Raw genomic sequence first — 25344 nt, forward strand, 5'->3', positions numbered from 1 at the left:
GGAAGCTCAAAGTGCTATCTTTTGCTGCACTGAGCTAGAAGTTTCACAGCCCATGGCAACGTGTTCAGGCCTTGGCCATCTTTATCCCAAGACATGTCAAAGCCAGCTCCAGCCAGGCCTTGTCTCCTATCCAGGAGTCATGAATTGCTACAGTTGTGTGTTCCTTCTAAATCTCCTCCAAAAAACGTGAATCTCATGCCAAGTCTGAGATGCGAGTTCCTGAATGCCAGAACATCATGTGCTGAATCCTGCTGCTAACCTGCACAGCGAAGGGATTTAATGCCATGATGGAGGAGAGCCGCACAGCAGGCTGGACCCCTAAGCTCTCCCAGATGCGACTGCTGACTTCAGCTGTGGCTCCTCTCAGCACGCCCGGGCACCATGCAAAGGGTCACAAGCTGCACTAGAGGCTGGAGAGCCAGCTCGGTGTCCCTCCAGCAGCGCTCAGAGAGATTATCATCACTCTCATGGCTGCATGGCTGGAACTGCACTCACAAAGGCAGCAGCTCATTACACTGACGGGCATACTTCCCTGCAGCTGCTTCAAAACAGATGACAATCTGGCTTTTAAGGTCTCTCCCATCAGTAAAAACAGGAGAAATGTGATTTACCTACAGCATGAGTGTATGAATTCCTCAAGACTTCTAAGGCACTCGGGAAACAAGAAGACCTACGCTCAGACTGAACAAAGCTTTTATCCCCACTGTCTCGGCCTGTGTTAAACTGGCCTCCTGTTAGTCCAGACTCCAGCCTCCTTTAAGCTGGTCCTCGCTGCTTCCATAGCATTTTGCTATCCCTCCTGCATCCTTTATTGATGAAACTAAGTGTCTGCTGCATCCAACAGACAAAGGAAGCTTTGCTCAATGAGTCTGGCTGAAGTAGATTGCATCTGACGTCTGTTATGTATTTCAAATGAAAGCCATTTTAAAATGGTTTTCCTCTCAGGATCTCGTTAACAGTATTATGAAGTGGCTGCTGTAGGTAACCTGGATGCTGCCGTGACTTGCCAACTCTGCTTCAGAGGTTTTATCCCAGTGGCACTCACTGCAAAACATCTGCAAGTCAGGCAAAAAAACCCCATATAAAACCAGTGTGAACTTCCTCCTCCTCCTTTGTTCACTTCCTATTTATTTCCCTACTTCAAGGCACTTTTGCACATTCACCCTCACAGATACCCTCTTTCCAAGAAGTTTGTTCACAAACATTCAGCCTTTTATTGCCTGTGGGATTTGGTGGTTTGTGGGCAGTGATGAGCACTGATCTCCAGGGTGCTGGAGGGCTCTGAGGGGGGTCTGGTGCTGGCACGCCCTGCCCAACGACTGCTTTTGTTCATCACATTCACCAGGAACTGTGTGTGATCCTGAGCAACTCAGGATCCTGAGGAGCATGGGTGCAGTGGAAAACTTTGCCTTGGCTTGTTATGGGTCCAAAGTCCACTCGGTGGCAGCATAAGACAAATAAGAAGTGCTTCCACCAGCAGTTGGCTTGGGCTGCATCTACAACCACTCTGCTCCATCTCTCCTCTCACCTTATTTAATGGGTTTTGTGGAGGAAGCTGCAAGCTGCCTGGCTGGTATGATCCCTGGGCTCCACTGTAAAGTGTAGGCATGACCTGCAAGCAGGTACTGTAGTCTGGGTAAGATCCACCTGTAGATTCCTAAATGCAGAACGGGATCCATGATCAACCAGAAGTTGAAAGAAAATAGGTTTAATAATTCATTTTTACTTGATATAGTAATGAGCACTCAGCAGATATGAAAATAGCTGAGTCACACTCAATTGCTAAAAGGAGTGTACAATTCACAGCAGCTCAGGCATGCAGCAATTTCTTGAGCAAAATGTAGGATTTGGGGGACGGTTTACTTTACACAGTTCCTTAAAAAAAAAAAAGTGTGCTTCTCATTGGTCACAGAAACCTCGGGCTATATAATGGCCTGAGTGAGAAACAATCCTTCAGTAGACTCACTGGGAAATAACGTTATGGTGTGCTGTTTCTTGATAGGAGTATTTTAATACACTCCTGAACTTTACAGGTAACTTTGGATTGTGGGATTTTAGAGAGAGGAATATTTATGCCAGATATAATCAAAAGTGTGAGTATGAATCCTGGAGAGTAACTGTGCAGGGATGCCCTGCAGAAGGTGACCATGCAGTGCCATTCATCCCATGCTCTCCAGCCCCTTATTTCTGCGGTACCGATGGCAGCAGCCACTATCAACAAACAAAGCAGGTGTCCAGAGTCCAAAAGCACCCTTACGGCTGATGGGAGAAACAGCCAATGGAGACAGGAAGAAAATAAAATTATTTCTCACCTCAGAGGCTTCATTTTCAAATTCATCGACTCTTGCCTGGGTAGAGTTATATGCCTGAGCATAATGCTGATACCACTGCTGAACAGCCTCCTATAAAGGAGGAAAAAACCTCTTCCCATTAGCTGTCTACTAAGATCACTTTAAATGAAAACAATTCTTATGGCCTCGCAGGACATGAGAATGAATGAAAGGCAAAGCTCTCCAAGAAGCATCGAAACATGTTTAACACCAGTGATAAAGCTCAAACCAAACATTTAAAACTATGTTAAGTGCTTAAAAGATACACAAGGCACCACTGTCTTGGCAGCGGATGCAAGTACAATGTAATTTCTGTTACGTGGAAGGAACAGACAGTACAAATATAGCTGAATGATGACATGTGGCATCTCTGCACCTAAGTGACATCATTTGAGTCCTTCATGTTACTAAAGATACTGCTAACACCACTAACGCTTCAATACTACTGATATTTTTGGACAGTATTTTAAGGATTTGAGGTTAGGAACTACCTCCAGGAGACATCAAAATGAATTTAAAGCCAATAATCAGATTCAAACAAAATATTCAAGACAATGTCAGTGCTTACATGAAACACACAGCACAACAGCCCACAGGACATCTCTCTTGCTTCTCTAACCCACAACTGTCATCTGATCTGACTAGGAAATGGGTCTGGCCCCTGGCAAAGCTCCCTGCTGCAGCGAACACCATGCCATGCAGCAATCCCATCCCCTCCACCCCTCCCGGCCACGCTGAGACCCTCCTAATACAAAACAACTGCCGTGCCCACCCATGCACCTGCTCTCTGTCCTCCAGACCCAATCGACTCCCATAGCAGCCCTGCTCTACCCCAGGAGTTTTGGAGCAACACAGATTTCCTTGCCAGCAGCCTAGGAGAAGAGAAGACAGCTTGTTTCTGTCTCCCTGACGTAGGAGGGGACTCTGGGGAAGAGGTGATGGGGACTGGGCAGGAGATAGAGAGACCTACAGCAGAGCCAGGGTGTGTGTCTCAGCGCAGACCCAAGATTTTTATACAGATTACCTGACAACACTACAATCCAGTTCTCATAGTTGATTTGTATACAGTTATATTTCTACACAGACTAGTAATGGCTAATAAAATATGGAAATGTTATTTCACAGAGTGTCCCAATGTCTGTGAAACCCAGTACTTGCTCTCAGTACTGCAACACTCTCCAGATGAGGGGCAGCCCTCCACTTTAATGCCCATGCTCTGATCACCAAATGGGGCAAATGGTGAATGTAGTGAAACCAGCTGGCAGAGACTGCAAAAATTCCCCAAGCTATACAGGAACTTCTGGTACACAGAACACACTCTTCTCTGGGATCTAGCCAAAGTGCAAGAAAACTTTAAAACTTCTTGGGAAGGGAAAGAGAAAAACTTCATGGTTTTGAAGACAGACAAAAGCCAAGCCAGAAGTTAGAAGAAGTAATTTTTTAGCTGACAGCACTGAACTCAGGTTCTCAAGAAGCAATCTTTCAATGGTTATGATACTGCAGCAGGGGATGCATTGAGGCTTTTTATGACTGGCATTAGGTGTACTTTGAGCTAAATTTATAATGTACACTGAAAGAGAGAAACTATCAGTGAAAGGGACCTACAACGTTCAATATGAAGAAGAGGGTAGGCTTTGGTTGTAGGAAAACCTAGGAATCGCTGAAGAGTGGTTCATGATGTTGGGCAATGCTGTTCAACTGCACGCAGGGCTATCAGGCCACGTGTACCAAGAAGTGCATTAAGAGTACACAAAGAAAAACAATGAGCAGCTCAGGGAGGGATCTCTGAGTAGATCTCTGCCAAAAATCCTGCTACCAGAGCTCTGAGTGACAAACCAGGCTTCAGAAGAAAGCGCTGCAAAACAACGTACCTGTGTGTATTCCCCATGCTGTTGAGAGTAATTAAAATAATTTTCCATTGCATGTTGTGATGTAGTTCCCTGAGACACAGCAGCATCCACGATGTTGTTTGAAAGTCCGGTCTGCTGCGGTGGACTAGAGGCTTTGCTGGCAATTGCTGTTCGTAATACAAAGAATACATGGTTTACATAAACTCCACAAACTAGGTTGCACTCCGTTTAGCAATATTCTGGGATTAAAACAGAAATTTGCTATTTCAGATTAGGCCATGTTAATCAGGGCTACTAATAATTGAAAGGCTTTCTAGAAGTTTGTCTACATCAGTAAGCACATTAACTCTGAAAATTTACCCTTCCCAAATAAAATATTAACTATGAGGATAGATTACATCGCAATTTTAAGACAGGCTACAAGATTTCCTTAAAGATGAATCTTACGGTCACTGGAATTACCTGCCAAACAGAATAACTATTTGCCACACTGGTCAAGGAAACTTGCAACTAAAACTGCTAAATGTTTGCTTACCTGGAAGACATAAACCAGGCAACACACTTGCCAAATTCAAGTAGGGGTTGGTACTAAGACGTATTTCTTTTGGTGGTTCTCCTAGCAGCGAAGTCTGTTTTTTCAAGGGAGTCTGCAAAACAATTGGACAGGTCAGTTTGCATTATATTCATACAACATTTGTCAGAAATAAGGTAAGTGTCCCAGCAGGATTTTATAAAAAGCTTAGCCCTATGAAATCTAACAGGAAATCTTTTAAAATAAATACTGGGGACAACTATCTGGACACATTGCCTGTACTTTCTTCTTGCCAAAAATTTTGTAGGAATGTTTCTCTTTAGACTGTAAGTTACTAAAGGATATTAAAAAACAAACAAACAAAAGAAAACCTTTTACATTCAAGTAAAGGAATAATGACTCCAGATGCAAGGAGTTAGCATTAAGTACATGACCAAGACAAAATCAACTCTTCTCACCCAGAGTCACAAGCAAATAAAGGACAAATGAACCCTGGACTGGACAGATGACACTGTCTGCAATCTGCCATTATAACACATCTTACTGATCACTCTATTTATGAGCCCGTACTTAAAAGGGGAAAATGTTTATGAGTGGAAATGAAGTGTCAGGACTGACTCACTCCTCCAAACCACCAGAAGTGTCTCCTATGAGGGACTAGGAAGGGTACACTACCAGCTTATTTCCCTTTAGGTTATGTTAGAACAAATACCAGAAATAAGGATGAAGTAGCTATAGCAAGTTACATAGCTTGTCTGAAATACATAGCTCAAAGACTTTTATACAGTATTCTATTCTGAATCTATTCTGCTCATTTTTTCAAAGCCCATTAAGGAAAAAAAATCCATTATTTTACTGGATTAATACTATTTTTAGTAAAATAGTGTTAATCAACAACTTTTCAAAAACAGTGAGACCAGTTTTTAAACACAAAAAGCTTCAACAGAGTGCTGAAATTCTTCATCCGGATGCAAAAGCAGGCATTTAAGACAGTATGACTGTTCAGTATCAGCATACAGACTGTGGCTGTCTTGCCAAGGAAGTGAGTTTTGCAAACTGGGCCTTCTGTCTACTGATGCAGAAAAGGAAACAATTAAGACATCTACCAGGATTTCAAAAAAGAACTTTTCCTGATAAACAATATTCATAGAAGTAAATGAATTATCTAGACTTTTAATGGTTTAATTACATTTCATTTTAGCTAAATGAAATGCTGAAATAAAACACTGATTTTATATATGTATACACATACACCCTGTGTATTTTATCTACGTGTATCTATACATAGGTAAAATTCCACTTCATTACAGCAAAAAATGATTTAAAAAATGAAAAGTATACTTTCTGAAGTAGGACCAAATCTGTCAAAGCTGTCTAATAAAGGCAGACACCAATACTGTATATAACCTAATCACTTCAGATGCTTCAGAAAACATGTAAGGAAAACACAGATCTGATCTGAATTAAGAACGTTTCCCCATAAATGTCAAAGTATTTACGTATATTATAAAAAAAGCAAATTCTGTTAATGACAGGAAAAAATTTCTGAAAAAAACTAGACCATTCTGGTTCAACCTAAATCCCAACCCATCATCCTTCCACACCCCACCTTCAACGGATTAAATATTAAAACTGATACAGACTAAGAATATGTCAGCTATGGCTAAGAGGGTACAGATTAAAAGCGGAAAATTTACGCACTCACATATATATACACACACCTCCTGGAAACCCAAAGGCCCTGCATACCACCAGAATTGCTCCTGATTAGTCATGAAATTCAACCACAAGTTCAATTTTCAGTCTTTAAAAGGGACATTACCCTTGAGATAATTTCATCATCAAATACTATGAGGCATACACATGGGGGAAAAAAAAAACCCTCCAGCATTGTAAAAAGATTCCTTTGTTAATTCATTTGGACCACCAAAAAGCATTATTGTTCTCTCCCTATTATTCATAACCGAAATGACCTTAAAATGTCTCATGAATGATCCTGTGATCTAGCAAATTTTATAGTGAAGAACTACAATAAGCAGTTGCAGTTAACTCTTAAGCATGTTAAAATAAAAAAGAGAAAATCCACACATAAGAAAAAAGAAAATATTTGTATTCAATGTTCCTTACCCCCAGACTTGTATCAGTGCTTTTTAATTGATTTTGTTGTTTGGCATGTCCAGCCCGCAAAGCTCCCGCAGAAAGATTTGTTAAGGTCTGATGATAAGGCTGTGAACCCGAGACAACCGCTTCGGTAGTCGATTGTTTATCTGGAGCGTTATTTTGCCCTGGTATAGCTTGTCCAACAATGTGCTGATTCGGAAAGAATGGCAGCATGCCCATCCCTGCTGCTGCTGCTGTTTGAATTGGAGTCAGATTAGATGCTGCAGTCAACCATAAATGGAGAAACTTTTCTGTTAGACAAGATTTATCAGTACATTTTGTTTGTGGTTTTTACTAAGCAATGAGAAAAACATTTAGAGATCTATTTTACAGCTGTCCCAGAACACTGGATTCTGACGATAGTTTTTAATCTTTTACCATCCCAGGAGCAAACAACTCTATTTAAAGCTAATACAATAGAAGAAAACTCTGACTTTTCTAAACGTTCACTACGATAATAGGTTACTTAGTGTTTCCTGTCACTTTCAAAAACCTGTGAACAACATCCTAGAGATCCTGTATTGGAATAGAGGGGAAAAATCCCAGCTCAATTGGTATTGGTAAAATTCTTTTTACAAACAAAAGAGAAAGTATTCTCCAAAATTAAAATCTAGACGTCCAGAATAGGTTTATTCCCCGCCCATTTCCCCCACAAGCTCTTCCTTGCTCCTGGTTACTACCATTACTCAGACCACATCTAAGAACTGCAGAATACATGGCTCTCAGTGGAGGAAACAAAAAAGACACACTAAGCAGTATCACAGCTGATCTTTCCTCATAAAAATTGAGGGCATCACTGGCACAGAAATTCGCATTCAAAATTGACATCTGTCACAGGCTGGATGTTAAAGCTCTATTGCTTAATGAAATGAATGCAAAAAGCCTATATGCGGTGCCTCTTCAGCTACTCAGATTTATCTGCTTTGAAACAACAAACCCCCAAATTTTGGTCCTAAATAAAAACATATTCCAAATGTACTAAAAATGGTAGTAACTGAGCAAGCAGAATATTTAACAACCTGCAAATATTCAACCAATGCCAGTGTACTCTTTCTTCCCTGACAAACAGATGAGAGAAGCTAGGCAACAAGGCAAGATATGTCAAGTTTGTTTCCTGCTTAAACCAGCAGGTTACAGTTGGTTATACAGATATATAACTTGTTACCTTGCTTAACTATATAGCTATATAACGTGCATTATTGTCCGGCTCTCTGCCTACCTTACTGTGCAGTGATAAGGTTCAAACATATTATTGCTTTTGCTAAAGTGGGAGAAAGTAAGGTGCATAATTTCAAGCTGAGCATTTCTACTGATTTGGTATGAAATAAAATGTCATTTACACTTAAGAGCTTCTCCACGGGTTCCCATGCCTGAACTCACTGATGGCATTACCCCTATTCCCAGTACTGTCTGAAGCAGCATTGTTGGAGGTTCTCCCAGCAAACCTGGTTTCTATGAGGAAGAATAGAATAAATGATTAAAACAATGTCTGTAGGTATTTCTTATAACTTTCACATTCAGTTAATCTTTTTAGATACACTAAACTGTTAAATTATACTAGATGAAGAAAATTATTTATCAGTTATATGAATGTCCAAAGACAGTCAAAGTTAAAGTGATGACCTTACACTATTAGCCTGAATGTTTTCAATCTTCATCAGTTGCTGCTGTGGCAATGGCAGGTGAGCAGGGCTCTGCAGCAGTAAGTTAGATGTACTCCCCAGAACTGAACTCTGTGAAATTAATAAAGTAAGTCTTAGCTGACAGTCATGGAAAACAGTACATTCTTGAAACATTTTCAGATGATACTGCTGAAAGAAATTTAAATTAGTTTCTGAGTTAATACAGCAAAGGAAAATAACTATTTCCTCCACAGAACTAAATTTTTGCTTCATTCATAGAAAATTATTTCAAGTTCTTTTAACCTCTCTTCCTCCCAGCCCTTTTTTTTCACCTCACAACCACAAGTATGCTTTCTGATGGCTTTTAAAGGATCAAGAGTATACTTCAAATACAATCCAGACTCTATTGCAGCCCCTGTGTCTAAGCCAACAGGGAAAGCTAAATGCGTTTGAAGCCTCTGCAGACAGATAGGGGAGTTACCTACAGTGCCAATAAGAAAGATGAGACACAAGGACTTCAGGGGATTATGAGCTCTACGAATAAGGACTTCATTGTTTGTTAATATTTGCATTGTGCCTTGCATTGCAATTCTAATACATAATCTCTGCCAAATATCTATACACTGTACAGGACTCGGCTGTAACTGGCAAGGACTCTCATCCCTTGCTTTACAGTTACCAAACAGTATCTTTACTTTCAAAAAGGAATATCCAGGTATGTTTTTCCCTCTTTTTAGTGGCAACTATATACACGAAATTCTATTCCAGAACCATTAAAAAGCTCACAAATCACAGTGCCTACAGATTGTCAAGTCTATAAAATATTTATATTTTTCATTAAAAAAATTCTGGATCAGTTTGCCACCAGAATTGAGCCACTTAATCAACAGCTTTAGGGTACCACGTTCAGACTCTCCTACTGGTATATTCAGCAGTAGGTGCTCTGGCTAGCACAGTGGCTTCAAAGAAACCCTATGTCCACTCTGGATCACAAAACCGCATTATAATTCCTGCTAGCTGAACACAAGCTTGAAACTTTCTGGCAGCAGCTCCTGAGCATGATTTGCCAGGCAAAATATAGGTTGCTCTACAAACCTTTTTGTACAGTGGTGCAAGAATAGATATGTGGGACACTGACTGTGTCAAATCACAACAAGTATAGCCTTCCTCATTTTTTTGAAATCTCCTACATAGGAAAGATCACCAAAACCAGGTAAAGAAGATGGAACCCAAAAAGAAGGCAGCTCTCCCGATGCATGTCTTTGCAGATTTTGCAGCCTCCTGCAAAACACCTCACAAATATTTTCAAGCCTAGGTTGTATCTGTGTGTGGTAGGGTCAAATTCCTTATGGAAAATCCCCTATGCCTATAATATGGTCTTCTGGACTCAGAAATGTGCAATATAAAACAGAAAAGGGCCATATCTAGATTAGTTATGCATCTGCTATTTTAATTGCCTTAGTGATTTCCAGTAGAAATTATTCAGAGCTGTTATTGTCACCAATACCAGTGGTTGTTCCTTCTAAACTTGGTTAAGTGAACAAAGAAAATGTATTAGTTCAACTGCAAAAAACTTTCAGAAATACAAGAGTGGAAAATCAGGTTGGTTAGAATCCTCAAAAGAAAGTCTCTGGGTTAATAAAGATTTAATAAACTGCTAGATGACTCAGGAAAACACATCACTGAGAAAGTTTAAAATGCTTTATTTTGGCACATGATAATTGTATCTAAGAGAAATTAAAAGAAAGAAGTTGAAAGTCATGCTACCTCCAGAGTTGAAAGATTACTGGATAAATAACCCATTTGTTCAAATTCCCTTCTGTTGAATCTTTTTTTTATCAGTTATTTTATAATGTTGTGGCATAATCATCCTAAAAATATTGTTTCTTCTCATTATATTACTTTACAAAACCTTGAATATAAAATAGCAAAACCAAGATATACAGGAAGCTGAATCAGTGTGTGACTGGGGAGGTGGGGAGAGAGTCAAGCCAAGACGCTGTCTGTTTCTCTATCTTGTGACAATACTGAATCTCAAGACAATAAAAATAGTGACATGGTTCTCTGGCTTTAGAGAATACTCTGAAATAAGCCACTGAATAACAGAAAAATGTGCGTAATAGAAGGAATTGGGATAATCAAATCACTGTCCATAAAATTCAGGCTATTAGACCACATTTGGATTAAATGAATTTAATCCAATGAATTAAATGACAGGAAGCTCCCTGGAAGAGAATTAGACTTGTAAGTCTCTCTAAAGAGAAAACACGAAGTTGTTTGGCTGCAGCACTCTTAAGCCAAAAAACATTGGACCATCATCAATCACACCGTTAACTGTGTACAACATGCCTGTATCCAGCTGTGATTAGAAAACATTCCCATTGTCTTCCAAGGAAGCATAGACTCTTCAAGGCTGAAGAGAGAGCAGCAGTAACGAAATTGAAAATGTCATTTAAATAAAAGAAGTACAAGCAAAGAATGATGTATTTTTTCATTGTACAGGACAAAAGCAACTCATCTGATGGGGCAAAATCAAGTAGCATTTTTTCAAAATTAATATATTCACCTACCAGTTTTTAGCAGAAAAAAATAGAAAAGCTAAATATACTTAACATTTTAATTTGGTCTTTTTTAAAATCTGTAAGTCTGTGTTTGCCAAAAGAGCAGCAGAAATAAGAACTACTTAAGGGGATTTTATTTTTTAAATTGGAATTTCTGAAACATCAGAAATAGTAAGTCAAAGCGATTGACTCCAGTCCCTCATAGGTACTTATGAAAATCCCCACCATGAATATTAAAGCCAAATTTTGGCTCCTGGCAGAGCTGGAGAAATCTTTGCCAGAACCTCAATGCAAGGTGGAGGACAGGCAGGCTGCTGACCAAGTGAACTGCTGCAAGGAGGAGTTCTGGTTGTGGGTGCTACTCTAGCACAAGTCTCATCACCAGTTTCTAGGGCAAACTCATCCCAAATATCCTTTATAGTATCTTTCAGGAATTCCGGTGTCCATATGGAAGTCGTATCAACTTTACAATGAGTTACAGATACTCTGAGAACACTTTAAACAGCTTATAACCTTGGGGGTTTTTTGACTAAGAAGCACATTACTACAAATTACTATTTTTTATGGCATATATAGCACATTTTGGTCCCTGCAAGCTTTAAAATGAAGACAACAATGCTAAGCTTCTTGGCTTGAATAAGATAAAACAATCGAGTCTCTACAGGAAGTGTGTATGAGCAGCTCCAAGAGAAATGGACATGCCATGCTCCTCAAGCTCTAATTTAAAGAGGATTTTTTTTGCCAGTAATGGCAAGTTGTCTCTACATCAGCAGGTGTTAGCAAATCAAAAGCTCCGTTAAGATAAAATAACTCACTTGTGGATAGTAAGCACAGTCTGCTTTTACATCCCCATAGGCATCTCATAATAGAGAGCTTTTCTTAAAGACAGCTTTAATGAGAACACTTGATTTTAGTCGTAATTTCTTAAAACTTTGAGAATATTTTTCATGCTAAAATCTCCACAAATATGTATTTTGACAAAGTTTTTTTTGTCACATACCTGATGAACTTTATTCAACTGCAAAAAAGGTGGGCCAACTGCTGAATTTATAAGGTGAGGTAAACCTGCAGATGCTCCAAGAACTGTTTTAGAAACACAAGACAAAGTTGCAGTGCTTTATAAGTTAGGCAAGTAAAGATCTTTGTAAGAGTTATTCTCTATTTTTCAGATTTGGTTTCCACAAAACTTTCTAGTATACTAAAGGTCACTATAATGAAACCTTTCAATACACCCAAGCTTTGATCTGCAATTCACAGCATATTAAAGATCAAATATATTTTCATGGAGCTCCTCTAAAGCTGAGAGTTTTGATCAAAGATGCAGAAATGCCTGCAGTTGACTGCAAGTCCACAGCATTATCTAAAGTGCTTCGAAACTTCAGCATTAGCTAGTGTTTCTTCACTACAGTGTTCACTTCACACACAATTTCTGTGTATCTTCTCTCAGTAGATTATGCCACAAACTTAGCTGTGCCCCACTGGACTCTTCAAATTATCTGTTCTCATTCCTGTTCCTAATACTTTCACCATTTGAAATGTGGCAAGATTGTTTTTAATATGTTTATTCATATCCATTGTAATAAGAGGACAGAGAAATGTGTTTGGCTAATATCATTATGAAATGCTGTGTACGACTATGGTAGCATCCAAGTGAATAACGATTTACATTGAAATCAATAGGAGAAAGACTCAGGCCGCAAAATTCAGATCTAGAATCAGATTTAAACTTGCCATTTTAATGATGTCTGCAAAAGACATTTCATTTTAAACCCATTTCTAATATAAACATTCAGAGACCACAGAGTTAATGTGAGGACATTTTTAGGTAACACTAAATTTTTCCCAGACACAATACTGTAGCAATCCATCTCTTTCTTTCACAAAATGTGAGTGTCTACACAAACACACTGAAACAGTGTCTGCACAGATTTTAAAATAGTATTTCTGCTTGTCTCCTTTGCTGAAACCTTGTATCACCAAGAACAGGGTTTCTTTTTTTAACTCAGTTTTAAAACAACTTACCAGGTTTAACAGCATGTCCACGCAACTGGGGCTGCAGTAGCATTTGCAACATTGCTGGATTATTAAAACTTTTCATAATCTGCACTGGATTTGGCTCTGGAAGCAAACCTTTCCTATTGTTCCTCATCTCCAATTAAGAGAGATACAAAAATGTTAGAATCAGGAGAAAACAAAGAATACATCTAAATCCCTCAAACTTGTGTGACGGTAATGTACACATTTCATTTTAGACAGAAAAAACACCTCCTTCCCTGTTTCCTGCTCCTTTTCCCTCAAATGAAACGCCTAATAAACTATTCCCCCAAAACTTCAAGCATATTATTTTTCCTGAGACTCATTTCTTTTTTTCCCTTAAGCCAAGACAGAGTTATCGATAAAGGAGACTATGAAAGGCACTGTTAACATGAACACCACAGCCTATCTTATAATAGCACCACTCATCTCTTTTATAAAGATGTGGGCTAAAGTTAGCTGAAGTAATGAGACTGTTCTGCTTCTACTTTTAAGACAGCTTCATGTAACACTTATCACATCCAATTTTCTAGGAAATAATTTGATAAGACATGTGGGTGTAAAAAGCTTTCTTCTCTATCAAGCATGAAATTAAACTATTTCTTCTACCTTGAAATTTATCTTAAAATTGACAAATTCTTGCCTCTCTGTTTTAAACCAAGTTTTAACTTGTCAAATGACTCCACTTGCAGTTACTTTTGTTTTGAACTGGAACAATTTCTCGTACAGAAGATTAAATTTACTAAAATCCCAGAGCTACGCAAGTATAACTTTGTGATAGCTTATGGCCATATTTTACTCTTCCTCCTTGCAGAATATGGCCATGCTCTTCCTAGGAAGGAGACTGAATTGGGCTGACTAGATTAAAAAAAAATGGCTAATGCTTACAGAAGCTTGGCTTGTTTTCCTAATGCAAAGCAGCTGAATGCCTCTGACCCAACTCAGGCCACTCAAGGTGTATCAAACTCATTCCGAAAACAGATTTGCAAATATCTTACCATCCTTTGTGCTGCTATAAGTGCTGCTAATGTGCTTCTGCCTGGCGCTCCTGGAGCACAGTACGACACCTGGACTCTCTTTCCTTTGATAGTCATGCCATCGGTGATTTCTTGTACTTTCTCAGCCTGCTCTGCAGTTTCATACTCAACCACCGCAAAGTCACCAATATAACTATCTTCATCCTGAGCAAACTGAAACAACATTTCACAATACGCTGAACAAAATGGAGAATTTCAGGAACTGCCTTGCGATATTTTCACCTATCCCTTGCAAAATACTTCGCAAACAGTTGACACCCTGTGTTAATGCCTACCCAAATCAGTATGTTTCTTTCTCAAACGTGCTAGATATAAGTTGAATATCGTATCTTCATATATTTGGCATGCACGCTCTATCTACTTGAATTACCACCTTCACTTCAATCTAATCTCATGAGGAACCTGAGCTATGAAATGTATTTAACACATATTTTCAGACTAAAGAAGAAATGAGAAGGAAATTGTAAATACAGCTGTATGTGACAATAATTTTTATTTTTATTTTGCAGGATAAGAATTATAAACTCATTATTGTTCAGTTTTTAAGCCTACAATAATAAAAATGTCATTCATCAGACTACATGATAGTTATTGAAACATGTAACAATGCAAATTCCACTAATATATACTGCCTTTTAGGAGAATATGAAGTCTGTGGTTGTATTTAATGCCAAGAGAAGATGCCAGACTGATCAATCAAGCAGACTGGAAACAGGCTTACATATCAAACAATGACCTGTGCTTTGTTTGCAGAGTTTTATAGCAGAATGAGCAGATTTAAATCAAACAAAAAAAGGGGGTGAGAAGGGAGGGAATAAAGCTTAGGCAAAATCTCCAGTCCCAAAATGAACAGAAATGATATATTGATACTAGCTCTGACGCAGAAGAGAGGAAATCTCCTCTAGATTTCACTGGATAAAAACAACCTATTCCCAACTATTAGGTCCCACAAATTTACACTAACAATTGAAATATAAACCTCAAAGATTTTGAAGAAAAAGAAGGTGATCAGATCTTTAATGCCACTGTTAAAGACTGGCCTCTGGGAAGAGCTCTGGAGAACACACACATTTTGATATATAAATACACACATAGATATGTATATGCTATGCATATGTATGTGTGTGTGTGTCTATGTGGAGAAGCATTATATTTTATTTTGACATCAGTTTAGCTGCACTGGTAAAGACCTGAAGTACTTGTGAAAAGAATGGTTTGCAGCTATGGAACGTATTACAGTTTCATGCACAGTTAAAAACTCCCTTAACATGTGAAAGTGCAGCTACCAGTATTCTTGCAAACAGATCAGGAATTTTTAAACTTCCCAAGTAAACAGGTACTGAAGAAAAGCCCTCTGTCCCTGTCTAGATAACAGTGGATACCTCCTAGTGACAATTTAAAGTTGATGTAAGAAGTTTTTCTGGTCCATAGAAGACATAAGAGGTTTTCTGGTCCATTTTGTTGAAGCAAAGGACAAAACATGTTCCTGTAAGTCCTAGGAAATGCCATTTTTCTAAGACCCATGTATAAATATCCAGCTTCAGCTCTTCCTGACAGAACATTTCTATTGTCAACAGAGGAGAAATCAAATTCATTTCAAAAATTGGTAACTTTGGAATAAAATGAAATAAACCAGAGTTTATTTCATGAGTTCAGCTACGAATTTTATGTAAAAGATCATATTTACATGATTAAATACTGCATCAGAGTTACCAGCAGAACTAAGCCATGAAAGCAGCACAAGACAGCTACATTAAAGAAGCCGTATCAGGAGATGGGCAAAATGGTCAAAGTGACCCTACTGGAGGGACAATCTGAATGCAGGAGTGGTGTGAAGGCTGGACTGGCCAAGTCTAGGAAACAGAAGGAAGAGAGAGCCTCTAGTCATGGAGACATAAAATAACAAGAGTGTGAACGAACATTTTAATTGTTTTTCTAAAACGTATTCATTCTTCCAGAAGTTTTCCAGACAAAGGCACTTCTCCTAGTCATTCTCTATTGAAATTCCCTCCCCACCCAGGTTTCTGCTACCCTGCCCTCTCCTAGTTTTCCTCTAATGTCTCTACCTATCATGTCACACCCCCCTCCTTGCTTTTTCCACACTTTCTCGGGTCTTCCTCCTTCTTTTTTTGTACTTAATTTTTAGGTCATCTCACTCATAAAACCATAATTAATTAGCACTATTGTGATGAGAATTCATCCGCCGTCTTCCCTTTTTCATCTATCAAATTTGAACTACTTGTTTACCTACCTCCACCCTCATATCTTCCCTCTCCGGAGGGCTGCTTCCCGTTAGCCCATGGGCTTCGCCTCCATCACTCACCCATTACACCTGCAAACCATCACCTCTGCTGCCTCTCCCCACCACCCCTCAAGGCAGAGCTTCCCTTACCAGTCAGTACCTGTTGGATGCCCAGTGGAAACATGAGGCATGACTGAGAATAAATCACGTTTATTCCCTGAGAGTAAGTCACAAGTTATCATAAGCAAACTTTTTTTCCTATTATTATCATACTTCTATGATCTGCCTATTAGTCGACGTCGTGGTTTAAACCCTAGCTGGCAACTAAGCACGACACAGCCGCTCACTCACTACCCCCCACCGGTGGGATGTGGGAAGAGTAGAAGTGAGAAAACTCGTGGGTTGAGATAAAGACAGTTTAACAGGTAAAGCAAAAGGTGTGCACGCAAGCAAAGCAAAACAAGGAATTCATTCCCTCCTTCCCATCGGCAGGCAGGTGCTCAGCCATCTCCAGGAAAGCAGGGCTCCATCACGCGTAACGGTTACTTGGGAAGACAAACGCCATCACTCTGAACGTCCCTCCCGCTTCCTTCTTCTTCCCCCAGCTTTCTATGCTGAGCATGACGTCATATGGTATGGAATATCCCTCTGGTCAGTTGGGGTCAGCTGTCCCAGCCGTGTCCCCTCCCAACTTCTTGTGCACCCCCAGCCTACTCACTGGTGGGGTGGGCTGAGGAGCAGAAAAGGCCTTGACTCTGTGAAGGCACTGCTCAGCAATAATGAAAACATCCGTATATTATCAACACTGTTTTCAGCACAAATCCAAAACATAGCCCCATACTAGCTACTATGAAGAAAATTAACTCTATCCCAGCCAAAACCAGCATATTCTATTACACAGTGTGTTTATACAAATGATAGGTAATATGAGAACGTGCCAAGAATGTTTTCTTGGATATATTTTTGACTGGGTGCCTATTTCCTAATTCAAAAGCATACTGTTCAATTCCTGTATTTTACAGAAACATGTATTTAGTGCCATTTACTGACACAATGCATACACAATCCTCACCTACACCAGGTGTGACCCATGTATCATTATGATTTAAGAAGGAAGGTAAAAGTCAATTTTTAAGTGCACAGTAGAATACTGTTAGTGAAAACCATCTTTATCAAAGCAGTCTGTTATTCTTTGAACTTCAGAATTTTAAAAGAATGCTGAAAAATTGAGGGGAGCTGATAACAGCCTCTGGATTATCTGACAGCTGGAAAAATGCCCTGAAGTAAAAGACTTTAAAAGATCAAGCTGTTTAGCTAATTAAACAAAGATTAAGCAAATTACTTAATTACAGCATATAATACCTTCTTACAGGAAGAAAATAGTGGGGAGCAAAGGCTCCTCAATCTAGTCATCAGTGAGGTGAAGCTGAAGCCAGATACCTTCAACTGAGAAAAGAGACACAAGTGCAAAATAACAAGGGATGGGCAGTTTCTGGAAAGAGTTACTTCCAATTTAGGCATCTCCTGGTATATTTGGATCAAACAAGTATAAGGATGTGCTTTAGCCAACTACAGATTACCGGGGCTCGAAAAGAGCACTAGGGAAAATGTGATGGCCTGCAGGTGGTCAGACTAGACAGCCTGATGGACCTTCCGGTCTTAGATGCTGAGAATCTCTGGTTACTTATCCCTGAAGCTAATCCCTGAGCAGCCTTCCAAGATACTTAAGAAAAAAAAAACCCAAAACAAACTGAAATCATACCCAACTGTGTGACCATAAAGCAAGCTTTCTTTCTACTGCCTGTTTATGGTACACTGGTCTGCACCACTTCTATGAGCAACATTTTATTTGTGGTCTAGTATCTCACAACCCATGATGATGAGAAGGAAACCTTTACACTTGCAAAGGCCTGTAAGGATCTACCTCTTCTGTACCTGGCAAGCTTGCCAAAAGATCTTGCCACTTCTATCACTGGCAAGCCCAGCCAACTAGGAGATCCCAAGCCTACATCTTCTCCAGTTAGGGAAAAAACACATTAGATATTTGCAGAGGTTTCTTAAATATATTAATTATATACACATATATATATATTCTCCATCATCTAAACTGTTGCACTTCTGGTATTCGTACACTCTGGCTTTCTTTACTGAGCAATAAAACCATCATCACCATTTTCTTTAAAAGCTCTCTAAAATATTTCTAAAATTATTTTCAATAAAATACATGAGGAGGGGATGTCTTATAAACATTTTATTGGCGCTTTATGAGAGTGGTCTCCTGCAGAATTCCCAGATGACATCGACCAATCACTGCAAACCCATACCAATAAAGCATCCATACCACATCATATATCACAATGCAGATGCATAACCATTCACAACTTAAATGAAAAATAAAAAGGTAAGGCAGCAAGCAGTGAAGATGCAAATACAGAGCTACTTAAATCATGACCGTGGTCTTCCAAAAGATACAAATTCAACATACCTGGCAGAAAACAGGTTTATACTTTAGTGAGAAAGCTTGGATCAGTTCTTTTGAATCAGCGTAGTCCTTTTGAAATTTATCTACACAAAGGCACCTGGAGTGAATAAGATTTGTCGTCAGCTGGTTCACATCCATCCACTGTGCAAAGAGAGTGCTCTTGTCTAACTGTTTCCCCAGAAGTTCCAGTCTCGCCTTTGCAGCAGAATCCTTCTTCATATATTCCACAAAGCCATAGCCCTTTGAATGGCCAGTAACTTCGTTATAGACCAAAAAACATCTCTCAACATTGCCATACACACGCACAAGTTCTTCAAACTCTTCTAACGTAAACGAAATGGGCAAATTAGTAATGCAAAGCAAAGCATCTGTTGGTTGGAGTTGCACAGATATTTCTTTTCCCCGAAGAGAATACTGGTGAAACTTCCGAATCGCGTTTTGAGCCTGCTCTCCATTTAACAGAGTAACGAATGCTGTAAGAGACCAAAACAAGTTACATCACCTACTACAGCTTCTCTCCAGCTACAGAGGTAATTACTCTACCTCTCCCTCCCCCCAAAACCCACCGGTATAAGTTACAGGAAAAATAAGAGTTTGGGATTTACCCTGAAGATGCAATAGATAGAGAAATATGCTGTAATATGTATTTTAAAATTTGACATTATCAACTGGACGTCATAAGTAATTAACTCAAAGAGTGACTATAGAAACAAAGACACACACAACTTCACTACTTGTAACACAGCAAAATTTTACATTTGGGAAACAAAAAGCAATTAAATTTTATACTGAAGTCAACAGATTACTGATTCTACTGACTCTTTGAAGACAGCATCCATAAATTCTCACATTGGGGTCACTGAATCTTTTTTGGGCTTTCAGTCTGTAAAGCATTTCACACAATCACAGAACCACGGACTGGATGAGGTTGGCAGGGACCTCTGGAGGTCATCATCTTGTCCAACCCCCTGCTCAAGCAGGGCCTCCCAGAACTGGTTGCACAGGACCATGTCCAGATGGGTTCTTAATATCTCCAAGGATGGAGACTCCACAACCGCTCTGGGCAACCTGTAACAGTGCTTGGAGACCCACACAATGAAAAAGTATTTCTGGTTGTTCAGAGGGAAACTCCTGTGGTTCAGTTGGGACCTGCTGCCTCGTGCCCTGTGGATTAAAGAGGATGTAATACTCTGAAGAAACCAAGCAGATGGAAGCTAATTCATGTGTTTTCTTCCAGTAACGAACTGAAGTGCACAGGACAGGGCAGTCCCACGCAAAAACTTTCGTTCATTTCAGGGAAAGACAGACGAAGTCTCGCACTTCACACAGAGATTCCCTCAGCATTGCCAGCCACTCGTGGATGCAGGGTTGGGCACTGGGACATGTCTTCAATGCCAAACTTGTGAAAGATCACCTTCAGAAAACTCAACAAGCGTGCGTCTTCCAGAATAGCCTTCAAACCCACAAATCTCAGCAGCCAGTACCACCCAAATCTGCCCCCCACCAGGGCAGTGGGTAGGACCCACCTTTGCTGAGCTGCTCTTCTTACATTGATCCTACAGCTACTTCATTTCCTTCCCCAGCACTACCAATTCTTGTTTTCTATTTCATTTTATTGTTTAGTTAATTGTGTCTTCTCATTTGACTGCTGGAGAAGCGGTATCACATGGATGCACCACCAACTCCCGGCACCAGCACTGGTGATGTCATGGCCACGTCACAGCCAGCAAACTGCTCATGGTAGTCCACATCACAAAGGGGTTGGTGACATGGTTGGCCCCAGATGACTATAAAAAGGGCTGCGCCAGCCCAGACTGGCAGACGAGGAGGCAGGCGAGCGAGGGCTGAGAGGAGCAGGCACGGAGGGGAAGGCAAGGCAAGGCAAGGGAAGGGGGCTGGGGCTGCCCACAGCAATGCAAGGTGAGTCCTCTTTTGTTGCTTCTCCTGAGAATTACAGCCAGGCTCCTGGAAAGGGACGCAACCAGACCACGGCTCCTGTCCTCTCTCACCTCATCACTTGGCCGGAGAGCTGTCAATGCTCTACAGGACAGATAAGACAGTCCTGGCCTCTACCCCATCCTGGTTTTGCAAGGAGCTTCCCACAAGCATGGGCAAAGGAAGCTCCACAACCCTCTCCCCTGGGTAGCCGAGGGCTGAGCACCAGCCCTGGGGATGTCATGGCCATGTCACAGCAGGCAGAACGTTGGCACTGGTCCATGTCATGGTGGAGTAAGCGACAGGGTAGGCCCAGGACAGGTGTCTCCTGGCTGGCTGGGATTCGTATGATAGAAAGCCTTGGCATTGAGTCTGGCATTGCTCCAGGCAAGGAGGCCGGGGCTGCTCATGGCAACAGAGGGTGGCTGCTGTGATTGTTGCTTCTCCTGTCTTTGACAGCCACAGCCTGGACATGGGCATAACCACACGACAGCACGCTCCTGTCATCTCCCACCTCATCACTCAGGCAGAGAGCTCTCAGCACTCTACAGGACAGGTAAGACAGCCCTGGCCTCTACCCCATCCTGGTCTTTCAGGGAGCTTCCCAAAGCCATGGGCAAAGGGAACAATCACAACCTTCTCCCCTGGGTAGCCCAGGGCTGGGCTCCAAACGACATCCTGGAACCAACCCTGCTGATGTCATGGCCATGTCACAGCCAGCAGACTGATCATGTGGGTATACATCATAGTGGTGTCGGAGACACGGTAGGCCCCAGATGGGTATGAAAAAAGGGCTGCGCCAGCCCAGACAGGCAGATGAGGAGACGGGTGAGCAAAGACTTAGAGGCTCCGCAACACTCACCATACCTGTACCGTGTCATCATCCTACAGAAAGCCAGGTGTCCACACTTGTGGGCAAAGAGAGAGTCACACCACCCACCATATCTGTACCCCATCCAGGTCCCACAGGCAGCTCAAAGGTGCCCACAGCCATGGACTCTGGGAGCTCCACAACACCCGCCACCTCTGTAACATGTCATAGTCCCACACGGAGATGGAAGGAATACGCAGCTGTGAACAACGGGAGCTCCTCAACACCCACCGTATCTGTACCCCGTCACGATCACACAGCCAGCCAAAAGGTGCCCACACCCGTGGGCAACGGAGAGCCACACCACCCACTGTTTCTGTACCCCATCCAGGTCCCACAGGCAGCTCAAAGGTGCCCACAGCCACGGACAAGAGTAGCGCTGCGACACCCACCAGGAAGGAATACGGAGCTGTGGACAACGGGAGCTCCTCAACACCCACCGTATCTGTACCCCGTCACGATCACACAGCCAGCCAAAAGGTGCCCACACCCGTGGGCAACGGAGAGCCACACCACCCACCGTTTCTGTACCCCATCCAGGTCCCACAGGCAGCTCAAAGGTACCCACAGCCACGGACAACAGGAGCGCTGTGACACCCACCACCTCTGTGCCATGTCATGGTGCCACAAGCAGCTGGAAAGAACACGCAGCTGTGGACAACGGGAGCTCCTCAACACCCACCGTATCTGTACCCCGTCACGATCACACAGCCAGCCAAAAGGTGCCCACACCCGTGGGCAACGGAGAGCCACACCACCCACCGTATCTGTACCCCATCCAGGTCCCACAGGCAGCTCAAAGGTACCCACAGCCATGGACACTGGGAGCTCCACAACACCCACCACCTCTGTAACATGTCATAGTCCCACACGGAGATGGAAGGAATACGCAGCTGTGGACAACGGGAGCTCCTCAACACCCACCGTATCTGTACCCCGTCACGATCACACAGCCAGCCAAAAGGTGCCCACACCCGTGGGCAACGGAGAGCCACACCACCCACCGTATCTGTACCCCATCCAGGTCCCACAGGCAGCTCAAAGGTGCCCACAGCCACGGACAACAGGAGCGCTGCGATACCCACCACCTCTGTGCCATGTCATGGTGCCACAAGCAGCTGGAAAGAACACGCAGCCGTGGACAACGGGAGCTCCTCAACACCCACCGTATCTGTACCCCGTCACGATCACACAGCCAGCCAAAAGGTGCCCACACCCGTGGGCAACGGAGAGCCACACCACCCACCGTATCTGTACCCCATCCAGGTCCCACAGGCAGCTCAAAGGTACCCACAGCCATGGACACTGGGAGCTCCACAACACCCACCACCTCTGTAACATGTCATAGTCCCACACGGAGATGGAAGGAATACGCAGCTGTGGACAACGGGAGCTCCTCAACACCCACCGTATCTGTACCCCGTCACGATCACACAGCCAGCCAAAAGGTGCCCACACCCGTGGGCAACGGAGAGCCACACCACCCACTGTTTCTGTACCCCATCCAGGTCCCACAGGCAGCTCAAAGGTGCCCACAGCCACGGACAACAGGAGCGCTGCGACACCCACCAGGAAGGAATACGGAGCTGTGGACAACGGGAGCTCCTCAACACCCACCATATCTGTACCCCATCACGATCACACAGCCAGCCAAAAGGTGCCCACACCCGTGGGAAACGGAGAGCCACACCACCCACCGTATCTGTACCCCATCCAGGTCCCAAGGGCAGCTCAAAGGTGCCCACAGCCACGGACAACAGGAGCGCTGCGACACCCACCACCTCTGTGCCATGTCATGGTGCCACAAGAAGCTGGAAAGAACACGCAGCCGTGGACAACGGGAGCTCCTCAACACCCACCGTATCTGTACCCCGTCACGATCACACAGCCAGCCAAAAGGTGCCCACACCCGTGGGCAACGGAGAGCCACACCACCCACCGTATCTGTACCCCATCCAGGTCCCACAGGCAGCTCAAAGGTGCCCACAGCCACGGACAACAGGAGCGCTGCGACACCCACCAGGAAGGAATACGGAGCTGTGGACAACGGGAGCTCCTCAACACCCACCATATCTGTACCCCGTCACGATCACACAGCCAGCCAAAAGGTGCCCACACCCGTGGGCAACGGAGAGCCACACCACCCACCGTATCTGTACCCCATCCAGGTCCCAAGGGCAGCTCAAAGGTGCCCACAGCCACGGACAACAGGAGCGCTGCGACACCCACCACCTCTGTGCCATGTCATGGTGCCACAAGCAGCTGGAAAGAACACGCAGCCGTGGACAACGGGAGCTCCTCAACACCCACCGTATCTGTACCCCGTCACGATCACACAGCCAGCCAAAAGGTGCCCACACCCATGGGCAACGGAGAGCCACACCACCCACCGTATCTGTACCCCATCCAGGTCCCACAGGCAGCTCAAAGGTGCCCACAGCCACGGACAACAGGAGCGCTGCGACACCCACCACCTCTGTGCCATGTCATGGTGCCACAAGAAGCTGGAAAGAACACGCAGCTGTGGACAACGGGAGCTCCTCAACACCCACCGTATCTGTACCCCGTCACGATCACACAGCCAGCCAAAAGGTGCCCACACCCGTGGGCAACGGAGAGCCACACCACCCACCGTATCTGTACCCCATCCAGGTCCCACAGGCAGCTCAAAGGTACCCACAGCCATGGACAACAGGAGCGCTGCAACACCCACCAGGAAGGAATACGGAGCTGTGGACAACGGGAGCTCCTCAACACCCACCATATCTGTACCCCGTCACGATCACACAGCCAGCCAAAAGGTGCCCACACCCGTGGGCAACGGAGAGCCACACCACCCACCGTTTCTGTACCCCATCCAGGTCCCACAGGCAGCTCAAAGGTGCCCACAGCCACGGACAACAGGAGCGCTGCGACACCCACCACCTCTGTGCCATGTCATGGTGCCACAAGAAGCTGGAAAGAACACGCAGCCTTGGACAACGGGAGCTCCTCAATACCCACCGTATCTGTACCCCGTCACGATCACACAGCCAGCCAAAAGGTGCCCACACCCGTGGGCAACGGAGAGCCACACCACCCACCGTATCTGTACCCCATCCAGGTCCCACAGGCAGCTCAAAGGTACCCACAGCCATGGACACTGGGAGCTCCACAACACCCACCATCTCTGTAACATGTCATAGTCCCACACGGAGATGGAAGGAATACGCAGCTGTGGACAACGGGAGCTCCTCAACACCCACCGTATCTGTACCCCGTCACGATCACACAGCCAGCCAAAAGGTGCCCACACCCGTGGGCAACGGAGAGCCACACCACCCACCGTATCTGTACCCCATCCAGGTCCCAAGGGCAGCTCAAAGGTGCCCACAGCCACGGACAACAGGAGCGCTGCGACACCCACCACCTCTGTGCCATGTCATGGTGCCACAAGCAGCTGGAAAGAACACGCAGCCGTGGACAACGGGAGCTCCTCAACACCCACCGTATCTGTACCCCGTCACGATCACACAGCCAGCCAAAAGGTGCCCACACCCGTGGGCAACGGAGAGCCACACCACCCACCGTATCTGTACCCCATCCAGGTCCCACAGGCAGCTCAAAGGTACCCACAGCCATGGACACTGGGAGCTCCACAACACCCACCACCTCTGTAACATGTCATAGTCCCACACGGAGATGGAAG

General features: G+C 43.3%; 1 protein-coding gene across 1 annotated transcript in view; it reads right to left on the bottom strand.

Moving 5' to 3' along the window:
- Positions 1-25344, bottom strand: part of RAVER2 (ribonucleoprotein, PTB binding 2) — a 45762-nt gene that overhangs the window by 3882 nt on the left and 16536 nt on the right. Inside the window, exons 3-13 of the mRNA XM_076340004.1 lie at positions 18854-19323; positions 14088-14279; positions 13078-13204; positions 12056-12138; positions 8501-8605; positions 8213-8324; positions 6840-7093; positions 4716-4827; positions 4202-4347; positions 2313-2402; positions 1529-1657 (exon numbers count right to left, since the gene is read on the bottom strand). Of these exons, the coding sequence (XP_076196119.1) occupies positions 1529-1657; positions 2313-2402; positions 4202-4347; positions 4716-4827; positions 6840-7093; positions 8213-8324; positions 8501-8605; positions 12056-12138; positions 13078-13204; positions 14088-14279; positions 18854-19323 (1820 nt within the window). The remainder of the gene's footprint in view (positions 1-1528; positions 1658-2312; positions 2403-4201; positions 4348-4715; positions 4828-6839; positions 7094-8212; positions 8325-8500; positions 8606-12055; positions 12139-13077; positions 13205-14087; positions 14280-18853; positions 19324-25344) is intronic.

Source organism: Aptenodytes patagonicus, chromosome 5 (assembly GCF_965638725.1).
Source record: "Aptenodytes patagonicus chromosome 5, bAptPat1.pri.cur, whole genome shotgun sequence".
In the NCBI taxonomy this organism is placed as follows: domain Eukaryota; kingdom Metazoa; phylum Chordata; class Aves; order Sphenisciformes; family Spheniscidae; genus Aptenodytes; species Aptenodytes patagonicus.